The sequence below is a fragment of the Papaver somniferum genome, chromosome 6, assembly GCF_003573695.1.
Source record: "Papaver somniferum cultivar HN1 chromosome 6, ASM357369v1, whole genome shotgun sequence".
NCBI lineage: Eukaryota > Viridiplantae > Streptophyta > Magnoliopsida > Ranunculales > Papaveraceae > Papaver > Papaver somniferum.
The window spans coordinates 20,149,446-20,173,295 of record NC_039363.1 but is presented as its reverse complement, the minus strand read 5'-3'; the positions used below and the strand labels follow the sequence as shown (position 1 = coordinate 20,173,295).

At 36.2% G+C, this 23,850-nt stretch overlaps 1 protein-coding gene and 1 pseudogene across 1 annotated transcript; one reads left to right on the top strand and one right to left on the bottom strand.

Moving 5' to 3' along the window:
- Nucleotides 1-7,613: 7,613 nt before the first annotated feature.
- LOC113287137 (cellulose synthase A catalytic subunit 2 [UDP-forming]-like) lies at nt 7,614-15,190 on the top strand. The gene is made up of 13 exons (XM_026535816.1): nt 7,614-8,240; nt 8,624-9,028; nt 9,119-9,221; nt 9,332-9,518; nt 10,315-10,581; nt 10,669-11,014; nt 12,185-12,322; nt 12,529-12,654; nt 12,744-12,956; nt 13,063-13,336; nt 13,420-13,616; nt 13,832-14,182; nt 14,284-15,190. Exons 1-13 carry the CDS (start codon nt 8,160-8,162, stop codon nt 14,863-14,865), a joined length of 3,270 nt encoding a protein of 1,089 aa, XP_026391601.1. The 5' UTR covers nt 7,614-8,159; the 3' UTR covers nt 14,866-15,190.
- Nucleotides 15,191-15,194: 4 nt separating this feature from the next.
- On the bottom strand, nt 15,195-22,420 carry LOC113290612 (annotated as a pseudogene).
- Nucleotides 22,421-23,850: the final 1,430 nt, after the last annotated feature.

The following is a 23,850-nucleotide window of genomic DNA, read 5'->3' as shown; positions in this document are numbered from 1 at the left end:
AAATTTGAAGTCACTGCTTCAATGACAGACTTGCAATCTCTTTCAATGGTAATATTGCTCCAACACCTACTTTTTATCCATTCTACAGCTTCCAGCAATGCTAAACCTTCACCATGTTCAACATTTCTAGTTTTTGTCACTTTCATCAGGGTCTCCACGAAATTCCCTGCACAATCTCTAAGAATTAGGCCAATTCCGCAGATGTTTGTCTCTTCGTCAAAAGCTGCATCAAAATTAAGTTTCCACCAATTTTTTTTGTGGTTTTTGCCATTTTTTCATGCACTTAATTGTTAAGGACCTGCAAGAAGGATTAGTTTCAGTGCTATTTATGTTATATTTGATGCAGAAATTTCTAATGCATATTATAATGTTGTTTGGGCGAGCTTCTTTTCCTTCAAAGACAGTTGCGCATCTTTGTTTCCATATCTGCCACATGATGACTGTAGCTAACAGGATGCTTTTTCCTTGCTTAAAAGAGATTATGCTCTGATCTTGACTCCAAGATTGAATCCAGTTTTGCAGAGAGGAGAACTGTTGCTGTGAGTGAATTTCTTCAGGAAGTAAGGTGAACCGAATAACCTTTGCCAGGTCACAATGAAGGAGTATATGAGCATCAGTTTCAGTAGTTAGCTTGCAGAAAGGACATGAGTAGTCATCTAGTTGCATATGCCTTCCTATTCTTGCTCTAGTTTGCTGGATGTCCTTCAAGCATCTCCAAAGGAAGAGATTTAACTTATATGGTAGTTCAAGGTGCCATATCTTCAACCAGAACCTCTGATTTTCTTTGCTGATAGTATTACCTTCTTGAATGAGAGCTGTACACGTGGATTGAACTGTGAATAGTCCATTTTTTGTTTAAGATCCAAATTAATGTGTCTCTAGCATTTTCAGCAATTCTGATTTCCTGGATTTTCTTTCTTTCATCTTGGTTGAAAACTTGGTTTATCTTTTGTGTGTTCCATTGCTTGATGTTTTGATTTATCAAACTCTGGACTGTATCTCTGTTATCTTGATGTTGAGATGCTTGAGATAGCTGGTTGTGCTGGATATTTCCCACCCAATTATGCTTCCAGATCTTTATTTCTGACCCATCTCCTACACTCCAAACATAAAACTTCTTTATGATTTGAAGACCCCTATATATGCTTTTCCAAATCCACGATCCTTGAGTGCTTAATTCATCACAAAGCGGATCTTTGTTATGAAATACTTTGCCTTTAGGATTCTTGCGCAAAGAGAGTTTTTCCCGGTTAACATCCTCCATGCTAGTTTGGCTAGAAGAGCTTCATTGAATTTAGTTGTATCTTTAAAACCCATACCTCATAATCTCTTTTGTTTGCACACAGAACTCCAAGCAATTGGGTTGAAACCCTTTTGTTTATCCTTTCACCACCAATAATTTGTTTGAACTCTGTCAATAGATCCCGTAACATTTTTTGGCATTCTGAAACAACTCATTTGATAATTTGCCATTGTGCTAAGGACAGCTTGCACTTGAATAGATCTTCCCACTTGATCGATAATTTTTCTTTGCCAAGTGCTCAACCTATTTTGTACCTTCTCTTCTATAGGTTTAAAGCTTTTTATCTTATCCTTGCCCAAGAACAATGGGAGTCCCAGGTATTTCTCATTCAAACTCATGGTCTTCATTTGCAACAGGTTTGTTTAAGTGTAGACATTTTTGCGGCTGCATATGCTTGTTAAAGAGGACGCAGGACTTGTTAAAATTTATTACCTGGCCTGAGGCTTCACGAGTACGTTGGAGTATGTTTTTTATTTTAAAATTATTATATTCTATCAGCCTATGTAGTGTCGATCAGAGACGTTACACGTAGCGGAAAAGGTTGGGAGAACTCGATTGAATGTAGTCTTCCAAGGCTAACAAAGTGCCGGCTCTGATCAGTAGTAGTTGAGATAATTAAAGTGTATACAATCGATGGATTAACCAGTGTTGAAGGATAATCTTTCATCTCGAAGCATATTTGTGCCACGTTACGGTCTTTTTCTAGCTAGAGAGCATGTTCATCGTTACTAAATCAATCAGGATTCAGTACTGAGCTACTGTAGTAGTAATAATGACGATGATACAGAGGTATTCAAAAGCATACGTCAAATCACTCGGATAGCTTAATAAAAAAAATCAACTAAGCCAGGTTACTCTATGATAGCTAGAGCTATGGAATTATGGATAAAGGTAGGTCCAGCTGCATAATGCCATGAGAAACGGACACACACGAATATATCCGCTAAACTTTTGTTATTTTATTTTTTAAGCATTGCATTGCCTAAAATTATCAAGATTGCTAATAGGGGTAGTGGTACCATATTAAATGGGGTGTACCAAAATCAAGATAAGACAAAATAAATTTTCATGTAGGACAAAACAAATTTTGTTTTGGCTTAGTACACCCCCACTGAACCTGGCATCCCGCATTAGTAATCTTGAAAATTATGGCGGTCTCCTAATTAGTTCGGTTTGATTCATTTTTTAACTCAACTAAAACCGAAACAACAGTTCTTTTGAGAGACGTTGTTATCATTAGTTAAATTTGGTTCGCTTTGAGACTGAGCTTAATAGGTTCAGTTTATTAACCTTCGGTTTCGGTAAATCGATAAAAAATATTAAAGAAGAAGAGATACACGTACCAATCAGAAAGATAAAACTTATAGTGAATATTTTTAACATATTATAAAATTATTTTGCAGAAAGTGTAACACTCAAAAGTGGTTGGCCAAATTGGTTATAAATAATGATAATACTCTAAAATTACACTGAGACATTTTCAAAAATTGATATACAGGTCAATAAGTCTTGGCTTCTAATAGGGGATCTAAATGTCATTATATATTAGAAGGAAGAACAAGGTGGAAATAAAGCAATCTTAAGCAGCAAATCCTTAGTTATCCAAATAATTGATTTCCTGGGATTACAAGATGCTGAATATGAAGTCACGTGGTCAAACAACAGAAAAGGAGATACAAATATTCGCGAAAGAATTTACAGAGCATTAATCTCTTACCAATGCGTTCATAATTTCCCGGATACAAAGGTAAGCCACCTAACTAGACTAGGATCAGACGACACACCTTTACTCTTTGATTCAAACCCAGAAAAGCAAAAATTTCAAAAAGCATTTCAGATGTACTAGATTCTGGTTAACACATCCAACTCTATCCTCGGTAGTCGCAGACTCTTGGAAACTTCACTCAAGTAATTCTTCAGATAGAGATTTTTCTTTAAATCTTAAACTCTAATAATCGAATCTAACTAACTGAATGCAGATGTTTCCGGAAATATCCACATAAACATAAAATCCTTAAATAATAAATAGAGGTTATCCATAGAATTGGAAATATCTCTACCAATAAAAAAAACTCCAAATTGATCTACCAACAGATATGAAGGAATAAGTTCTTTAAGGAATATGACCAGAATACGGAATACTTCCATGCCTCAGCTTTTAATAGGAAAATGATCAACGCTATTTACTCCCTTAGAAAACCTTTTGGATTCTGGATCTCGTATATGGATCAAATAAATGCTCTCCTAGTGAATTACTTCTGCAAATAAGCATTTTTTAAGATAATAGCCTTGAGGGCGACCTTTCAGCTATTATTAAACCTTGCATTTCAGAATCTGAAAAATCTGTCTCTTATTGAAATTTCATCCAAAAAATAAATTTGGAATAACATTTCTAACATGAATTAGTGGGGGCCCCTAGGCCTGATGCGTTTCAAGCAGGTTTTCTTCAAAGCTAATTGGGAGATCTAAGGCCCAAACATCACTTTAGTTGTTCAAAAATTATTTAATTCTGCAATACCTATTCCAGAGTTTAACCACTCTTATATAACCCTCATCCCAAAAATATCTACCCCACAAACTCCAATTGACTTCCAACCCATCAACCTAAGTGATACAATCTATAAGATCATATCCAAGATCCTAGCAAATAGGTTAAAGCCCATCCTAAATAAGTTAATATCCCCTAAACAATCATCTTTCCTTTTAGGGAGACAAATCACCGACTACGTCATCATAACCCGCGAACTCATCCATTCTACGAAAATTTCTAAAGCTAAAAAAGGTTTATCTTGCTTTCTAAAGTCAAAAGCTTTTGATAGGATGGAGTGGAAATTTATTAATTTTGTATTTCGATCACCTCCTTATCCATCCTTCTAAACAGTTCTCCAGGGCCGACTTTTTCCACATCAAAGGGATTAAGATAAGGTGATCCGCTATCTCCCTACTTATTCCTAATTTTTATGGAAATCCTACCTAAGCCCCTTGGAAAAAGCAATAACGGATAAAAAATTATCGGGGTTTGAAATAAATAAACATGCCCCGAACATTTCTCACATTTTTTATGCCAATGATTGTTTTCTATTCACAAAAGTCGATTTAAAGGAAACAAAAAAACTTCTAGACATTTTCTCAAGATTCAGGGAAATTAGCTGGACAGATGGTTAATCTTCAAAAATATGGGGTTTACTTTAGTCCTTGCATTCATCCAAAACATGAAAAAATCATACAAAAATTCTAAAAGTACCGTTAATGAAAAAGTAATAGATATCCTGGCACCCCTCTTTTCTTTGACAAGAACAAGAAAGATAATTTTGAACCTCTCCTCCAAAAACACATGATAACCTTCAAGGATGGAAATCAAACTCCTTTCCCAAGCAGGTACAACAGTGCTAATAAAACCAGTTGCAAATCCTTGCATTATCAAAAAACACTCGATCAAATGGATATAATCCAAAGAAACTTCCGGTGGAATAAGGATAAGGCCAATAGTAGAGGAGGATACATTAGAGCTTGGACCAATATAAGCAAGCCTATTTCTTAAGGAGGGTTAGGAATTAAAAATCCACATTATTTCAATATATCCCTCCTCACGAAACTTGCAAGTAGGGTAGTCACTGACCGTGATTAACTTTGGGTCCAACTCCAAGCAGTTAAATACTACCCAAACTCCCACACTCTGGATTCTTATAGATCTTCCTATTTATCCTGGATTTGGGCGAATATACAAAAAGGTTTCAGCCTAATTAAGGGTAGTTTTGTCTGGCAAGTAAAAAAAAAAGCCTCTACAAAAATTTAGGAGGACCGGTGGATACCTAATGCTAATATAATTACTCAACCAACCAATATATAAGAATAGACACCAAAAATAGTCTAAGAGATGATAACAAAAGAAATTACATGGGATCAAGAAAAACTGGACATATACTTTCATCAAGACGTCAGAGAAAAAAATCAAGCTATAACGCTAAAGAAACAAGAATAAAACAAAATCAGATGGGCATCGTCATTCAAGAAATTCTCACTGTAAAGAATATCTACAACTTTATAGTAAACCAGGATCAAGAAAATTATAACTTAACGGACTTTCGTTGGGAATAAATATGAGAAATACAAGCAGTCCCAAGAAAAATATTATTTTTTTTGGAAATTATCGCAAAAAAGACTCCCCACTTCTTCTAGGCTTGGATCCCATTATTCAGCTATAGACCCTCATTGTCAGATGTGCACTTCCCAGGAGCAGGAAATTGAACAACATCTTTTCAGATTTTATCCTTTATATGGTTTAGTCTTTCTTTAGAAGTCATTAATACTAGGGGTAACACAAACTCGATTAATGCTTGGAGTTAGAGGTTGGTTATCGACCTATATTTTGTTCAGTGCCCGGAAAAACAACCACAATCCTATGGTTCATCTGGAAGTGTAGATGCTTGGTTGTCTTCGAAAAAACCAATCCAGAGCCAATAAACTTAATCGATCAGATTAATAGATACCCGAACTCTACTCCATCTAAAGTTATCCAGAAGGAAATTACCCAAAAGAAATGAACTTTAGTTAGGATTAACTGATCCGACATAAGCACATAATGAATAATCTTCGTTGATGCATCCTTTAGGAAGGAAGATTCATCGATGGGTTACGCTTTTTTTACTGTACCCAGTGGATCATGAGACTTTCATGCGGAAACAAAAGCCTTGTTAAAGGAAGCTACATGGTTAAAGAAGAACATTCTTTCAAGTGTCTCCACAGTCACTGATTGCAAAGCTTTGGCAGACAACATCAACAAAGTAAGCACAGAAGCCCCTTGGACAGTTGAAACACTTTGCACCAAGATAATTTTCGGAGAATTAGCACAAGCTCAGATGAAGTTTACAAGTAGAAAACATAGTTCTGCAGCGCACTACATTGGTAAGGAAGTAAGGATAAAAAGATCTTCAACATATACCTTCACAATTGTAGCAAATAATTCAAAAATTTAACGTCCATTCCATTGTATTCGATAAAAATGAAACTTTAAACTTATTGTACTTTATTTGCTAGTTTTATAATATAATATAACTTTTTAATCTAATCAAAATAAAAATGATCAATGCATGTGATATGAATATTCCAAAACAGAACTGTAGTGACATCTGTACGGTTAATATTAATCTATAAATCTAAGACGATTATTCAATAGTTTTTCTACATTCTCTTACAATAATGTTGTTAATTAGAAGAATGTATTATCGTCATTCCTCAGTAGATAGAGTACCCATTTACGAAAGTTGATTTATAATTAAAATGCATGTAACAAAGATCATGTGGTGGGTTCTTTTATCAGATCGAACTTAAATCTGTCCCTGCATGGTTTGTTTATTTTATTCTTTTTAGGTATAAAAGGAGAAATGGCATGATTTATATACGCTGATACCAACATTACTAGAACTAATACCATTTAACCGATCCAACAATCAGGATTGTTTAAAATCCTTTTATCCTATATGAAATGATATCAGTCCCTAATAATCTGGTATAAGCCAGGGACGGACCCAGGAAAGATAAATTTTCTTTTAAGGCCCGAATTAGAAATCTTGGTCGAGCAAAAGAAAAAAAAATAATCTTGGTTTGTGGACTGGGAAGCCTACCCGGACTAAAGTCCCCTTTAGCCCAACTGTAAGTCCGTCATTGGTATCAGCCCATATAGATCGTGGAAACTTAAACTGGACTCTACATGCCATGAACTGTTTCTCTCTGTCGAGCATTTGCAAAACAACTTCCAAGGCCATTACTATCGTTACAAAGTTCTCGCCGGTGATGACTTTGGACTTGATTGAATCACCCGAAAGAAATGCAATGCAAGAAAGTGCACAACTATAACTTCCCTTTTCGAGGCTGTGGTCCACGGCACAGAAAATTCGAGGCTGTGGTCCACGGCACGACAAAGGTCGCTTTACCTTAAAAATCACACTACATCTTTCCAAGGCCATTATTGTCATTACAATTTTTTTCACTTTCCATCCCAAAATTCATTTTCACGCGATAAATTGCGAGTTCTTTCCATCCTCACACACACCAAACCCGTGATACGCAGAAAAACGAGTAAAACCTAAGTAATTCCCCAAACTATCCCTCTCTACACCAATCAAGAGAGAGCAACGGCCATTGAAGTGTTAAAACCGTGGGACCTACATTCCTTAGCACCACTTCATCACCGTCGATCATGGGTCCTTTTCGATCCATGCATCACATCTTGGCCGTTGATAAGTGAACTGATATATATAACTCTTGGTCTTACTGAAACCTGTTTTTCTTCTCTCTCTGTTGGGTTTGTAACGCGTTTGAGTTTCAATGCTGTATTAAGATTCTTTCTCTCTCTGTGTGTGGATAAATCTCTGCTGCTGCTGTTGATCAACACATCTAGATTTTTGTTGAAAACGTGTCAATGATTCTTCCAAAACTGAAACTTACAAAAGATTGACAACAGGCTTTGATTTTGCAGAGTTTTTGATCCCTCTGTTCTTTGATTTTGGTTTCTTCTTCTTCTTTCTTTGAATGAAACAGAAATAGAAACAGAGACCCCTGATTCTCTTTATTACATTATTTTTTTATTTTTTTTCCCAATTTGTCTTGTTTTGTGGAGTTACAGATTTTTTTATTTGAGTGGGAGAAACTGGTAGTGTAGGGTGAAACTGAAAGTGAAAGTGAAGAGGAAGAAGAAGAAAAGGGGGGTTTTATTTATTTTTTGATTTATTTATGGTGATTTTGGTGGTGTGAATGATTGTAAATGGAAGAAAGATTGAGTTTTTGAGGAGGTGGGGTTTTGATTTTGAGGTTTTATTTGTTTTCGGAGAAGAAGAAGAAGAAGAAGAAGAAGGAGATGGTTACAGGAGGTAAACTTATTGCTGGTTCACATAACAGGAATGAGTTCATATATGTAAATGTTGATGTCATTGGAAAAGTAAGTAATCTCTTTTAAAATTCACTCCTTTTTGTGTTTTATTCTTCATTTCAAGGATACCCTTTTTCTTTCTTTCTCATTTCTATTCATTTGGGGTTTTGGATTTTTGATTTTGAGGATACCTTTTTTTTTACCTTCCTGTTCTATTGATTTTGGGTTTTGATTATTGAAGAAATGGGTAGTGTGGGTTAGCCATTTTGATATTGGTATTTAGTTTATGAAGATTCACAGACACCATTCTGGGTCTGTGTAATTTTCAGGAGATTTTATCGATTTGTGGTAGGGTTTTTTATTAATTTGAGATTTAATCAGTTTTTACTGTGAATTTTAATGTAATTTGGATTTGTAAAACTTAATTTTTCATGTAATTTTTTTGATTGCAGGTTAAATATCTGAAAGAATTGAGTGGGCAAATATGTGAAATTTGTCGTGATGAAGTAGAGATTACTGCCGAAGGAGAGCTATTTGTTGCCTGTAATGAATGTGCATTTCCTGTTTGTAGAAATTGCTATGAATACGAAAGAAGAGAAGGTAGTCAATCCTGTCCACAGTGTAAAACTAGATATAATCGTATCAAAGGTAGTCCGAGAGTTGAAGGAGATGAAGATGAGGATGATGTTGATGATTTGGAGAACGAATTAGGTTATTACCACGGGCAATACCTCATAGAGCAGGAGCTATCTGTTCGTCTTAAGATAGCGCGTGCACATCGGAATAGTGCTGATGCATCTAGTATTGCTTCCTCGTCTTTGAACCCTGACATTCCTCTTTTGACATATGATCAAGAGGTAAGTTTAATCAACGGGGTATGAAATTTTCCCGTCATAGTTGTTATTTGTGAATTGATGTTAATTGGTGGTTGTTTCTTGCTTTATCAGGATGCTGTTGTTTCACCCGAACACCATGCTCTTATTATTCCTCCATTTATGGGTAGTGGCAACCGGGTTCATTCCGCACCATCTCTTGATTCATCCTTATCTTGTAAGTTGGTTCGAGTATGTTATTAGCTGTATATGTCTTTCATACACTTCATTATATTTGTATGGTATGCAATCAATAATTTAGTGTTATTATGCTTATTAATGACACAGTGCAACCAAGATCAATGGATCCTTTAAAGGACACATCATTATATGGATATGGAAGTGTTGCATGGAAAGAGCGTGTTGAGGAGTGGAAGAAAAGGCAGAATAATAAACTCGATGTTATTAAGCACCAAAATGGAAATGGCGATGGAAACTATGATGAGGATGACTTTGACGATCCTGATTTGCTCAAGTATGTGTAAACTCTGACACTTTACCTTTGTTGACTATCATTTAAAGGGGTTTGAATTACGTTTATTCTTGATCAATTCATCTAGATTAGGAAGACTTGTTATTTGTTAGCAAGTTAGGTGAATTCTTTTGGCTGTTTCTACTTTGTGACGTATTCAAATGCTTTCGGTAATCTATTTTGGAATTACATGTAAGGAATCTGAATTATCTGATAACTAACATTGTCGATTACCTAGCACCAATCTGTTTGTTTTTCAACACTCCTACTTGCATGGCATACATATTGGCGTTCAGCAGGGTAAAGACACGATTCCATTGTAAAAAGTAATCTAGGTGTTCCCTCTTTTATCAGTTTCAGGCCCTAATTCAGAAAAGCAAGAATGTCTCTTTTTTTCTTAGAATATGTTGGAAAAATAGTTCGCTTTTTTTCTTAGAATATGTTGGAAAAATAGTTTGCTTTGTCACCTTGTTCTGGTCGCTGCCAGTATGAGATATCTTGGTAGGAACATTCAAAGACAGAATTAAACACATTAACCACAGCCATACTACTAATAAACTCACATTTCGCACATATAATGTATAGATATAGATCTCTTGTCGGTAATTTCGATTAAGTTTTGTCTATTTTCATTGATTATGCGGATATACCTCTACACAAAATTTGAATATATCCCAAGTACCTGTTTTACTTCATTTTAATTCACCGAGGCTTGTTGCGAACTTGTCAATCTACTACTCACGCCGTTATGCATTTCTGTTCTATTTTTTCGCTTACAAGCAACTGTTTGTCATTTCAGGATGGACGAAGGCAGACAACCACTTTCAAGAAAATTATCTATTCCTTCAAGCAAGATCAATCCTTACAGATTTATAATTTTATTCAGGATAGTGGTTCTTGGAGTCTTTTTTCATTATAGAGTTCTCCACCCTGTTGATGAAGCATTTGGGTTATGGTTGACATCAGTCATCTGCGAGATATGGTTTGGTGTATCTTGGATTCTTGATCAGTTCCCCAAATGGTGCCCTATTGAGAGAGAAACTTACCTTGACCGGTTGTCACTTAGGTATATGAAGTCCAACATTATCCGATTATAGCTTTCATTTTGATAATGACTTCTGCCTTAGCTCACAAATCTATTCTCTGTTTTCAGGTATGAAAAGGAAGGAAAATCATGTGAGCTGGCCAACATTGATGTGTTTGTGAGTACTGTTGATCCTTTGAAAGAATCGCCACTTATCACAGCAAATACTGTTCTATCCATCCTAACTGTTGATTATCCGGTAGACAAAGTTGCTTGTTACGTCTCTGATGATGGAGCTGCCATGCTTACATTTGAAGCTCTATCAGAGACATCTGAGTTTGCAAGGAAGTGGGTTCCTTTTTGCAAAAAGTTTAATATTGAGCCTCGAGCTCCGGAGTGGTACTTTTCGAAGAAAATTGACTATTTGAAAGATAAGGTTCATCCAACTTTTGTTAAAGAAAGGCGCGCAATGAAGGTAATTTACTGAACAAACAAGAATAACGTTAAAAACTTAGATGATAGTCCCTTAGAGCAACTGCAGTGGTGCGATCAAAGCCAAAGACCAAAAACCAAAAAAAAGACCAAATTTTTGGTTTAGTCCGTGTTGCTACGCTACGGTAGTGGAGTATATTTGATCGAGCGCAAATATAACGTTAGTTTGCTGAGGGGCGTCAGTATTATGCACGTATGGGGCGTATATATAAATGATGCCTGTCATGGGGCGTAGATTAAACTAACACCTGGTGTGGCGAGGGTGTATAATTCACGCCCCACTAATAAACGGAATTAATACTTACGCCCCATCAAGTGGAAGTTATGTCTACACCTATAATCATGCGAACATTATAGGTTCGCCCCATGGGGCATACTTTATACCAACGCCTGTCAACGGGCAAACATTATAGCCACGCCCCATGGGGCACACTTTATATCACCGCCTCAATCAAACGTAATTTAAAAGAGCGCCCCACTATTCAATGGAAATTATATATCTGCCTCACATCAAATGTACTTTATATGTGCGCCTGCAATCGAACGTATTTTATACTTCCACTCGACCAAAACTATATTTTAGACCTAATGTAGTCTGATATTTGGTTATACTCCGGTTTTTAATCTTTACTCTGTCCCACTGTGGTAGGTTTGTGGATCAAATTTATATTTTTGATCGTCCATTGTGGACGCTCAATGTGACATTTCTGTACTCTCTGACAGTTCTACGTTCTACTAGCTTACTTCTATAAGAGCACTTAGTTTACTGATAAAAATTAGGAAATATGACGTGGACCTATGAAAGTGTCTCGTTTTCCATTCAAAGCGATGGTGTTTGATATGATAAAAAGCTCTAATTTTTATTAGATATTTAAGAACATACCCTCTTGTGTGGTGCTGTGGTTAGAAGCAAATTTATGGACTGTTCCCTTTTTATATTAATACTAAGTATATATAAAGAGAACTGCCCACCAAAAGGAGGTGTGGGCATGTTGGATTTGAAAGACAAATTTAGTGGCTGTTAAATTATGAAACCTTTTCCTGATAATCCACTCTAAGTGGTAGAACAGTTTACTTGTTTTCTTCCGATGTCCTTTATAAATTGATAAAAAAGTGGTATATGTTTGTGATTGTGCATTTTTTTTTAATTCAGAGAGAATACGAGGAATTCAAAGTTCGAATAAATGCATTGGTTGCCATGGCGGAGAAGGTTCCTGAGGATGGCTGGACAATGCAGGATGGAACACCATGGCCTGGTAACAATGTTCGGGACCATCCGGGAATGATCCAGGTACCACTAACAGTTGTATCTCAAGAGAAACATAAATACATGCTATTACTTGTCCACAAAAAACAACCATGTTTTCCTAATAATGGTGTCTGTTTTAGTAGAAACATACCTACATAGTACATATTCTTACTTTGTCCATGGAATATAACAAGAAAAAGAAAATCTAATCTGACACCTCTTCTATTATATTTTCTTGAATCAACCAGGTTTTCCTCGGTCATAATGGTGTCTGTGATGTTGAAGGGGACACATTACCTCGTTTGGTGTACGTTTCTCGTGAGAAAAGACCAGGCTTTGATCACCACAAAAAAGCTGGGGCCATGAACTCTTTGGTGGGTTTCTTTTTGGATAGTTGAACATTACTAGTTTATTTTTTCAATTACTTCTATAGTATTGCTTATCTATTTGGCTGTTTATCTAGGTAAGAGTTTCGGCAGTCATTTCCAATGCTCCTTACCTTCTGAATGTCGACTGTGATCATTATATTAACAACAGTAAGGCACTCAGAGAAGCCATGTGCTTCATGATGGACCCCACATCAGGGAAGAAAATTTGTTATGTTCAGTTTCCTCAAAGATTTGATGGAATTGATCGACATGACAGATACTCAAATCGCAATGTTGTGTTTTTCGATGTAAGCGTTCACTTCTTGAGTAACTACTTGGTTGAAATTCTTTGGTCGTTGCTTCTTGAAATGCCTAAAGGCCCTGAACTTCTTGATATGTGTCATTGAAACACAGATCAACATGAAAGGACTTGATGGGATCCAGGGTCCTATTTATGTTGGAACGGGGTGTGTTTTCAGAAGGCAAGCATTGTATGGACACGATGCCCCTGTAACGAAGAAGCCACCTGGAAAATCATGTAACTGTTTGCCAAAATGGTGCTGTTTTTGTTTTGGGTCGAAAAGGAAAAACAAGAAAACCAAACCGAAGGAGAAGAAAAAGAAAATGAAACTTAGGGAAACATCAAAGCAGATTCATGCGCTCGAAAGTATAGAAGAAGGAATGGATGGTAAGTTTTCAGATAATTTTTCTTTTTTCAGATTTTCTTCACGCAAGCATGGCCTATAAGTTCCTTTTTATGATTTATTGCAGGATTAGATAATGAGAAGTCTCATCTAATTGCTCAACTGAAATATGAGAAAAGATATGGGCAATCACCAGTGTTCATAGCTTCAGCTCTTCTAGAAAGTGGTGGACTTGCATGTGATGCTAGTTCTTCTTCTCTCTTGAAAGAGGCCATCCATGTCATTAGCTGTGGTTATGAAGATAAAACTGAGTGGGGCAAAGAGGTAAACAACCTTATAATGCCACTTGGTGCTGCTAGTTTAAATCTGAAAGATCGACAAAATTGCATGTGTGAGAATAAGTACTGGATCTGTATGATTTATTTGAAAATTGTTTTGTTTTCCAGAAAACTGGCATATGTAGCATCATTTCACATCAATTTTTTTTTTATTAATTTAGTATTCAAGTTTTTTCTTACTGTAATTTGATTTACAAACAGGTTGGCTGGATATATGGTTCCGTCACTGAGGATATTCTGACAGGTTTCAAGATGCATTGCCATGGATGGAGGTCTGTTTACTGCATTCCGAAGAGGCCAGCATTTAAAGGATCGGCCCCCATCAACCTTTCAGATCGGTTGCATCAGGTCAGTAGGTGGGCCCTTGGATCAGTAGAAATATTGTTTAGCAAGCACTGCCCACTTTGGTACGGCTATGGATGCGGCTTGAAGTCGTTGGAACGATTTTTCTATATAAACTCAGTGGTCTACCCATTAACATCCATTCCCTTGATTGCTTACTGTACTTTGCCAGCAGTCTGCCTCATCACCAACAAGTTCATAATCCCTGAGGTACATTTCAGTACTGACACTTTAGTTTCTGTGTAGTCTGCCCACTTTAGCAATCTGCCCAAAATATCGCTGATATTGAAATGCTCGTTTTCCGCATGCAGATAAGCAGCTACGCCAGCATAGTGTTCATGGTTCTCTTCATAACTATAGCGGCAACAGGCATCCTTGAAATGCAATGGGGAGGTGTTGGGGTAGATGACTGGTGGAGGAATGAGCAGTTCTGGGTAATCGGTGGTGTTTCTGCGCATCTTTTTGCTCTCTTTCAAGGTTTACTGAAGGTTTTAGCTGGAGTTAACACGAACTTCACTGTAACATCAAAAGGAGCAGATGATGGAGAATATTCAGAGTTATACCTATTCAAATGGACTTCGTTATTGCTTCCTCCATTGATGTTATCGATCATCAATATACTTGGGTTAGTTATAGGAATTTCAAATGCGATCAACACCGGCTATGATTCATGGGGTCCACTGTTCGGTAAGATATTCTTTGCGTTCTGGGTTATTGTTCATCTCTACCCATTCCTCAAGGGAGTGATGGGGAAACAGGATAAACTGCCTACCGTTATTATAGTTTGGTCGATTATTCTTTCCTCCATTTTGACACTTGTATGGGTTCGGATGAACCCATTCGTAAAAAGAGATGGTCTGATATTAGAACCTTGTGGGTTGGATTGCAAATAAATGAAAGTTTTTAGATATTGTCGTAAGTTATAATGTAGATGAGAAGAAAAAATATATATATCCCCCTTGACACAATTTTGTTTGATAGAAAGAGTCATGAGGGTTCCGAATGAGTCGAGAAAAGAAAGGTTAGTAATGTATAGGTAATACTACAGTCTTTAGATTTCATTCCATGTTTCCATTCGTTATTTTGATTTACAGAAGAGTTTGTGAACTGCAGATAGTGTTGTTGTGCCTGTAAACTGAAAAAAATACATCTGTTGTTCAAGCCTTTGCTGAACTAATGTTATTCAGTGAAGTCACTGGAATCTATTTCGTGTTGATGCATTTTAGCTGATGACCATTGTTGGGTGCATTTTGAGAACTGAATCAACTTGGTTACCAAAGAACTGCACCTAAAAACGATAACAGTAAAAATTATTTTGTGTTCTCATGTTTTTTGTTTTTCTACCTACGAAAGAAGTTCAATTTTCCCTAAACTTTTTAACTACTACTAGATACAAAATCATTTTGTTTAATCCGGTCTAAAATGCTATACCGCGTCTTCTCCATTCTTGATCATAGCGTGGTTGTTGTCATCATTGTTTTCTCCATTCTTGGTCATAGCCTGGTTGCTGTCATGGTTTGCAGTTGAAGTAGAGGCTTCGCTTTGTGTATTCGAGTCTGTGGAGTTTGTCACAGGCATAAGCCTTGCCAATCTCTTCATTTCTCTTGCCTTTCCCCACAAAACAAAATATAACCCAATAGCTATCACCACACCACACCACACCACCAATTACACTGCATTGTGCAAAATTTCAATCAATTTCATTATCCTTTCAATAACTTTAGTATAAAAGAGGTGATAATTAGTACACATACCATCCAAGGTACAGCTTTTCGTTCAATAAGACTGATCCAGCCAGAGCTACGAGCACGAGTCCAAGCGGGCTGAAAACTGAAGCAAATAATGGTCCTCTGACTTTAACACACCGAGCTATCAATGTAATCATCACACCCGATGCGACAACGCCCTGAATGCAGTGTTATGAAGTCAAATTAGTATCTCATAATACAGTAAGGATATGTGGGTGCATACGTAAAGTAATATGCATATATACCGAGTAAATCGCTGAAAATAGGCGAACATTCCATCCGAGTTTCCATTCTGACCAGTCCCTAACGGTGCATAAAGCAAAGCCAGTGGATTGGATTGATGCCATGGAAACTATCAAGGCTGTACTTGAGTAGTAACAGGGGTAACTCTGGCTAAGTTTCGTCTGTCACCATTTGCACTTAGAAATGTGAGATACCAACCATGAAATTGAAAAGTAAAAATAAATAAATTTACTAAATGCTAAAGATTTACCTGAATAATGAGCCAAATGGAATATGATACGCAACTTCCGACAGCAAGCATTGCCCAGAGAGGTGTTATTCCGGACACATGTTTCAACTGGTGTTGAATGTGCAAAAGATCCGAGGACCATATTGGAAGCTCAACACCTCTGTAGAAAGTTAAAAGCATAGCTCCTCCGATTCCAAAGACCGTGCCTCCAACTTTTAGTTTCCCTTCAAGTGACTTGAAACGTAAACTCTCTAGCCTAAGGTCATACAGCGCATGCATGCTAAGGTGTAAGGTGTAAGTGTAGTGTACTCAACATTCAAAAGTGTTGAGTATATAAATGAAACCTGAAAATAACTGCCAACGTAAAAGTAATTCCGGGAATGAGATTGGTCATTGCTGCAGGGAAGGTTGCGTTTGTCAAATGCATACTTTCTATGTACATATTTTGAGACAAAGAAAACCTGAAAAAGAAAAAAACAACATGCAAATTTTGTGAAAAGCCACAACTAGAGGATGCTTAGCAGAATATCAAGTTTTATCATTGGAAAAACAAAGTGAAATGAAGCAAAGTTTTACCCAAATAACGCGCAGAGAAAAGATTGGAAGAGAATGGTCCATGTAAGTTTTGGCCTGACACCCCTGCAAAGAAAAACACAACGCTTAGAAATATGAAGTAAATGAGAGGGAAAAAGAGGTTAGCCATATGAAAAATTCATTCTTGATCTGAAAAGAAAAAAAAAAAAATTAGAGTAGAAAGAGAAGTATAATCATGCACACCTTTCAACAAAAAATGCAATGGGGGCGATAAAAATTGTTGCAAAGATAGAATTCTACATATTTGGTCTTACTACTATATATGTATGCATGCATGGCTTATTAAGGACTATTCAAATTTATTATCAAGACTGGCATATAAGTACGTGAGTCTTCAACGATCGGATATTCGGACCCTTGAGTCGTCCTTGACAAGAAGAAAATATTTAAGAAATACAAAAAAGGTTGAATGGTGGAAGTACACGCTGTTTCAATGTTTGTAGTTTTGCAGTATTTATCATTAAAAGACAGATACAGAGAGTAAACAACAAGCTACTCTGAGCATCTTTAACGATTGCAACAAAATACCATAAAAACATTTAAACACTTGAGTGGCCTACATATGAAAACATTCTGCAACGCTGTATTTAAGCAGCGTTTGTGTTACGTTAAAGACCGATCTACAAGATTTTTGGCTGGGGGAACAAACCAACCAAAAAATGGAGTCACAAGATTAGAAACACCCGAAGACCGGAGTGAGTCAAAGTCAATCAGTCGCACAGAGGCCTTTTTTTCACAAAATTGGTCAAAAAGATCAAAACAGAAATTTCCTGGGTGAAATAAATTCTTAGCTTTAGATACTGTTTATATAGCCAAAAATCAGAAAAATACTGTTCATTTAGCCAAAATTGATATTTCACCCAGAATCGTTTTTATTTATTAACCTGAAGAGACAAATATGTTCCTATCTTTCTACAAATGTTTACTGGGTTGGGTTAGTAAAGGTTGGAAAAAAACAACAGAGTACTCTGCAATCTCAGAAAAAAAACAGAGTACTCTGTTTCATGAGTTAGAGAAAAAAAACACCAACTTCTACTTGAACTCGATCTCTGCAAAAAAGAAAATATGAAGTAACATAAAATAGAGTTCCAACTTATTCTGTTTCTTCTACTCCTTCCTCTGGAAGAGCAAAAATTGCAAAAAAAAAACAGAGCAAAAACAGAGCGAAAAACAGCAAAAAAACAGAGCAAATTCAACCATTTGCAAAATGTCTAACAATTCTTTTATGGACGTTAGCATAAACACAAACACTAGACTTATGACAACAGATATTCTGACCAGACACCAAGCTGATATTGCAAAATGGATTTCACCCACATACCACCTCATATCCCTTCTGAAACAGACATAATATTGTTGAATGGATTCTCTTATTCACTTTAAAGTACACGGTTTGCAAACATAAATTATATTAAATTTAACGAAGCCACAACCAAACTGGCCAACAGAAGGGATTGCATGGTTGTTGCAACAGAAGTGATTCCAACAGGTATAGTTTCACAACATACAGTAGGATTTATTTTTGCGAGTATCAAATCATTATAGTGGCAGAAAAACAAGAAAGACAAAACCAACCTTCTTGAAAATTTGAACTTTTTTGAGATCGGCTATCTTAGCTTCTGCTGTAGCTACTCCTAGTAGATAATAGAGATAAAATACAACTTCAGCTTTGTTTGCTTCCTTAACACGAATCTCCAAGCCATGTTCATCAAGTTAAGATTATTGACTTTGAACTCCAGACCATGCATGCTGGTATTCTAAATCTCTAGCGTCAATGGCATCCCTGCATAACCAGAAAAGATCACGCTCAAACAAACATATCACCCTTCTGAAACCCATATTTGCACTTGACCAATCACTAACAAAGAAACTGCAATAGGGTTAAGGCATCAATCAACCTCAATGTATGAATTATGAAGATCAGCACAAAAGATATTCACCAAGTACATGCTCTTTTCTATAAGACATAAACAACAGAAATACTAAAAAAGTCAAATGAAAGAAAAAATATTCCACGAAGACTTTGTAATGTGAAAACAACGGTTTGTTATACAACTTATACCGAGAATTAAGGCAGATAAGAGTATAGAAAGTCAGTCAATAAAACATGATGAAACTGGTTTCATCCCAGCCTAAATATCAATGAAACCAAATTTAACCAAATTTAAAACATGATGTAACTGGTTTCATCCAAGTTTAAACATGGGTGAAAACAAATTCAAAATTTTTTAAAACATGATGAAACTGGTTTCATCCCAGCCTAAATATCGATGAAACCAAATTCAACCAAATTTAAAACATGATGTAACTGGTTTCATCCTAGTTTAAAATGGGTGAAAGCAAATTCGACCCAATTTAGTATAAGGATGAAACCATCCTTGTTTACAAGTGATACCTAATTTAATTGGGTCGAATTTGCTTTCACCCATTTTAAACTAGGATGAAACCGGTTTTATCTATAGGTAGGATGAAACTATGATTTTTGAATTAGGTATCACTTACCTAGTTTCATCCTTGTTAGTGAGTGATACCTAGTTCAAAATTCATAGTTTCATCTTACCTATAGATGAAACCGGTTTCATCCTAGTTTAAAATGGATGAAAGCAAATTCAACCCAATTTAGTATAGGATGAAACCAGTTGCATCCTAGTTTAAACTGGGTTTCATCCTTGTTTAAAGTGGGTGAAAACAGAGCAAAAATATCATACCCAAGAGATGTTGATAGTAGAGTCAACCTTTTTTCCATGCATTCCATCCTTTGGTTCTTTACATCTATCTCTGTGGTTAGTGTATACACAAGATTCTGCAGTCTCTTTACCTCTTCATACAAACAGGTTGCCATCAACCTCAAATCAGCGACAATCTATACGGCAAACAAGAACAATGAGATGAAAATTAAGTTACCCATCAAATGAAACTAACAAATAAGAAAAATCACAGGTAATGAGATTTCAATGTTGGTATTGCCAATTCAAATTTTAAATTGGATTAAAACAACCAATAAAGTTCTGATTCTAGTTTTTAATTTGATTCAATATGAAACAATCAATACAGTTCCATTCCAATTTTTATATTTGATTCACATATAACAATAAAATGGATCGATCTAGCAATCCAGACTGATTGGGATTGAAAACAATACAAAAGGATATGTGAGTTTCAAATTAAGAGATGAAAAGTGTTCTACACTATGAATCCAATCAAAGTTTATACCTTTTTGAGCAATTGAGGAAGAAATCTAAAGGAGCCGCCTTTTGGAATGTTTTGAGAGATGTAGAGAAGGCTACAAATCCAAATTGACATTAAGAAAACCAGTGATATAGATCTGAGAAGATGAATTTCGATCAAAGGAGGAACCTTTATGAGGAAGGTGGTGGTGTTGGTTGTAGTTTCTGTAGATGCTGATGGCGGTGGTAGTAGTATTTTCGATGGGTGCGGTGGTGGAGGAAGGTGGTGATGTTGTTTGTAGTTTTCCGTAGATGTTGATGGTGGTGGTTGTAGTATTGTCGATGGTGGTGGTGGTGGTAGATGTGGTTATAGTTGATGATGGTGGTGGTGGAGAAAGAGAATATCGATAGCAGAAGAATAACTCAATGGATTCGGTGGAGAGCAGTTGAAGATGAGTTTTGGAGATAATTGGTGGTGGTGCTGGTGGTGGTGATGAAATTTTTTTGAAGAGAGAGTTTGATTTTCCACGGTGGTGATGGCGGAGATGGAGAAGAGCTTGTTTTACACTTTTTTCAGATCTGATTTGTGTTCGAGCGAAGAAGACGAGAAGAAATGATTCTTTTGGTCATTTGAAGAAGATGAAGAAGGGCAGTAACGTCTCTTCCCATTAAAAGATTCTTTTGGTCATTTGACCCAGACGGAAAGCTTACCCGTCCATTTGACCCAGAAAACATACATTTTTTTGGCTATATAGCCCATTTTCTATTTTTTTATTTTTATTTTTTTTGCCGTAGTTGATAGCTGATGAAACACGTCTAATTATCGTAAACGCTAAAGGATCCCGTCCTAAAATTGAGAATGGAAGTCCTTGAGTAGCTCCTTCTTCACTGATTTGTATCCTTCAACAAAACTAGTGTAGCACCGTAGGTACAAATCATAGTTCAGTCAATGAGTCATGACAAGAGAAAGAAAATTAAACGCTCTCCGATAATCAAGCAACCAAACCCTTTTGTCCTGTCTTCTCTCATTTTGCATTGCCAGGCTTTCACTTATTGCTTCCTCAAAGCATTAGGTGGAAAACGAAGAACCCCTCCACCCATTTTTCGCAAATTCTAGCCTTCCACAAACAAATCGGAAACTCTTACTGTTCAACAAAAGGTAGCCAAAGATTTGATGCTCAAAGTTTATATTTATAGCCATGTTTGATTTGTGGAGAAAAATGAAAATGCAATTCTCTTGTGGGTATGGAGCAAATTCTTGCTACATGGGAGTTAGCTTTTCCACTCTGACGGACAGATCATTCTAGAGTGGGTTGTAGCACTTTTACTCAACATTCTGAGTCACAGAAAACAAACAGGATATTACGTTATCGGAATGGCCGACTCATTGAAGTACAAGATTTTGCTTTTTGTGAAGCTACCGGACTAAGCTATTTCATTACATATATCAACTATATACATTCGGGGTCTTCTTCTTTTCTCTTCTTTGTGTCGGAGAAAAATGAGTTTTAGTAAAATGATTTTGGTTTTGGTGTGGTTTGATCTAATGATCTAAGGGTCGAAGGATATCCACTCATTTTTTTGGATGAATGAAATGGAACCTTTAGTCCCACATTATCATATTTTTATGAATATATTGACAAACGAAGGTGAAGTGGGTGGGGCCAAATAAACATAGCCCAACCCATGCGATATGCGTGTGTGCACCAAGTCTCTATTCTTCTACATCTACACGAATTTATTTTCTTTAGAAAATTAATTCCAAAATATTTTCTTAAGAGTTTTATTTATGAGTAAATTTTTGCGAGTTTTTCTTTAGGAAATTAATTCCAAAAATATTTTCTTAAGAGTTTTATTTATGGGTAAATTCCTTTTATCGTATTTTACTTGTTTTTGAAGAAAACCAAAACCTAACTTGATTTGCAAGTATTTCATCCTATAAATACAACTCGAAATTCTGTTTTCAAAATACACAAGCAGCGACCATCTTTCTGTCTACTTTTCTTCTTCTTCTTCTTGTTTTTGTTTTTGTTTGCGTGTAGCATTTTACTTCCATCCCCGTTGCCGAGTTCAAGAGTGGGTAACTTGCGTTGTTCTAACTCAAGTTATATCGGACAGTCTTATCCTGGACACATCTTCGTTGTGAGGGGTTTAACATTATTCACCTCGAATATACCCTCGAACTAATGTGTTAAGGACAACTTGTTGAACCTCTGATTCTGTCCTCGTCAAGTTGTTTCGGATTAGTTCTTTACATATTACTTTTGATACATCTAACGTGTTGTTCATTGTCGTAAGGTTCCAGCACTTTGATGTCTTCAAAGAAGAGAAATCTATCAGGAAATTGGCGTTTAACAAGGGTAAAAATTATCGAGTCAAAAAATATGGAACTAGTCTAGTCATCATTACCATCTCCTCCATCTCCATCTCCTCCGTCTTCATCATCTACATTTCCTTGATCAGACATATTTTACCATAGGATTAATGTCTATGTTTGCATTACGTTCCATGTCTTCCATATGACCCTCCATATGCTCTAACCGGGATACATCCACTTACATGCTTTCCAAGTTTTCATCACTGAAACATGAAGGATAATGTTTCTTAACCTGCAATTATACAATATTTATGCATACGGAGTGTTATTGAGGAATTCGAAGCAAATAAAGTAGTAGCATATAGTAATAGAAAAAAGTACAAACCCTGACCTTGAAAAGACGACCCCGTTCGCGAGCATTTTCAACTAGACTGTTCTAGTGCTTATCCTTCTTCAGGGTAGATGCAGAACCCACAACCTAAAGATAACATAGAACACATTGAAGGACGTAGGTAATTGTTCTGAGCATATGTACCAGAAACAATGAAATTCTTATATGCTTCCACTTACATACCGTAGTTGCAGGAAATCCTACAAGCTACATCCAAGTGATATTATAAACATATTTAGGAATCTCTAAGTTGTTTTTATTAAGAACATGAACAAATACAAATGTAATATGAGAAAACTCTAACTTGGAGAACAAATAACTTTCTCTCTCATAATCTCTCCAGAAAAGCAGCGCTGAATTGGGGGTCCCGGAAAATAATTAGGAGCCTCATCAAATTTATACCCACTCCACTCATGTCAGGGGATTCCAAAATATAGTGAAAATACTATTTTGCCCTTAACTTAAAATTCTATTCACCCTTAATCCCATGCCTCAATTTCATTTCCATCTTTTAACAAAGAAAACGGAATCTCTTCTCCCTCTTTCTCAACTATCTTCTCTTCCATTGACGACACGAAGAAAAAAACAATCAGTTACAGTTAAAGGGTTGTCAACCCGAAAGTCCTAAAGACTAACAATTTTTCATATACATGTAGAGACTATCGTTAGGATATATGAGGAGGGAGATAACGACCCTAATACAGGTTTTTCATTTTTGCTGCTCTAAACTAGAGTCATTACAGAAACATAGAAACATATAACGATCCTTTGCGAACGACACCATTTTAAAAGTTAACGACTCTACGTGAAAAGAAAGCAAAAAACGGTGCCTATTTTAAAAGCTAACGATTCCATGTCAAAAGAAAGCAATAGATGATGCCCAAGTAAAAAGGGTCGTCAAGAAGAGATTTTGCTACAAACAACTTAGAAGGTAACGACCCTTTGTATGTTTTCCATGGGCTTCATACGAAAAGAAAGCTAACGACCTTTGCTAATATGAAAAGAAAATGAAAAGAAAGCTAACAACCCTTGTTACAAAGAGCTTTGTTAGAATTGTCCATTAACGATCCTCGATATGTTTTCCAAATTAATACTTTCCTCCACGACCCTTGTTGGAGTCGTTAATTTTGAAAATCGTTAATGTGTAAATTTTTTAGATGACGATCCTTGTTAGAGTCGTTAGTGTCCA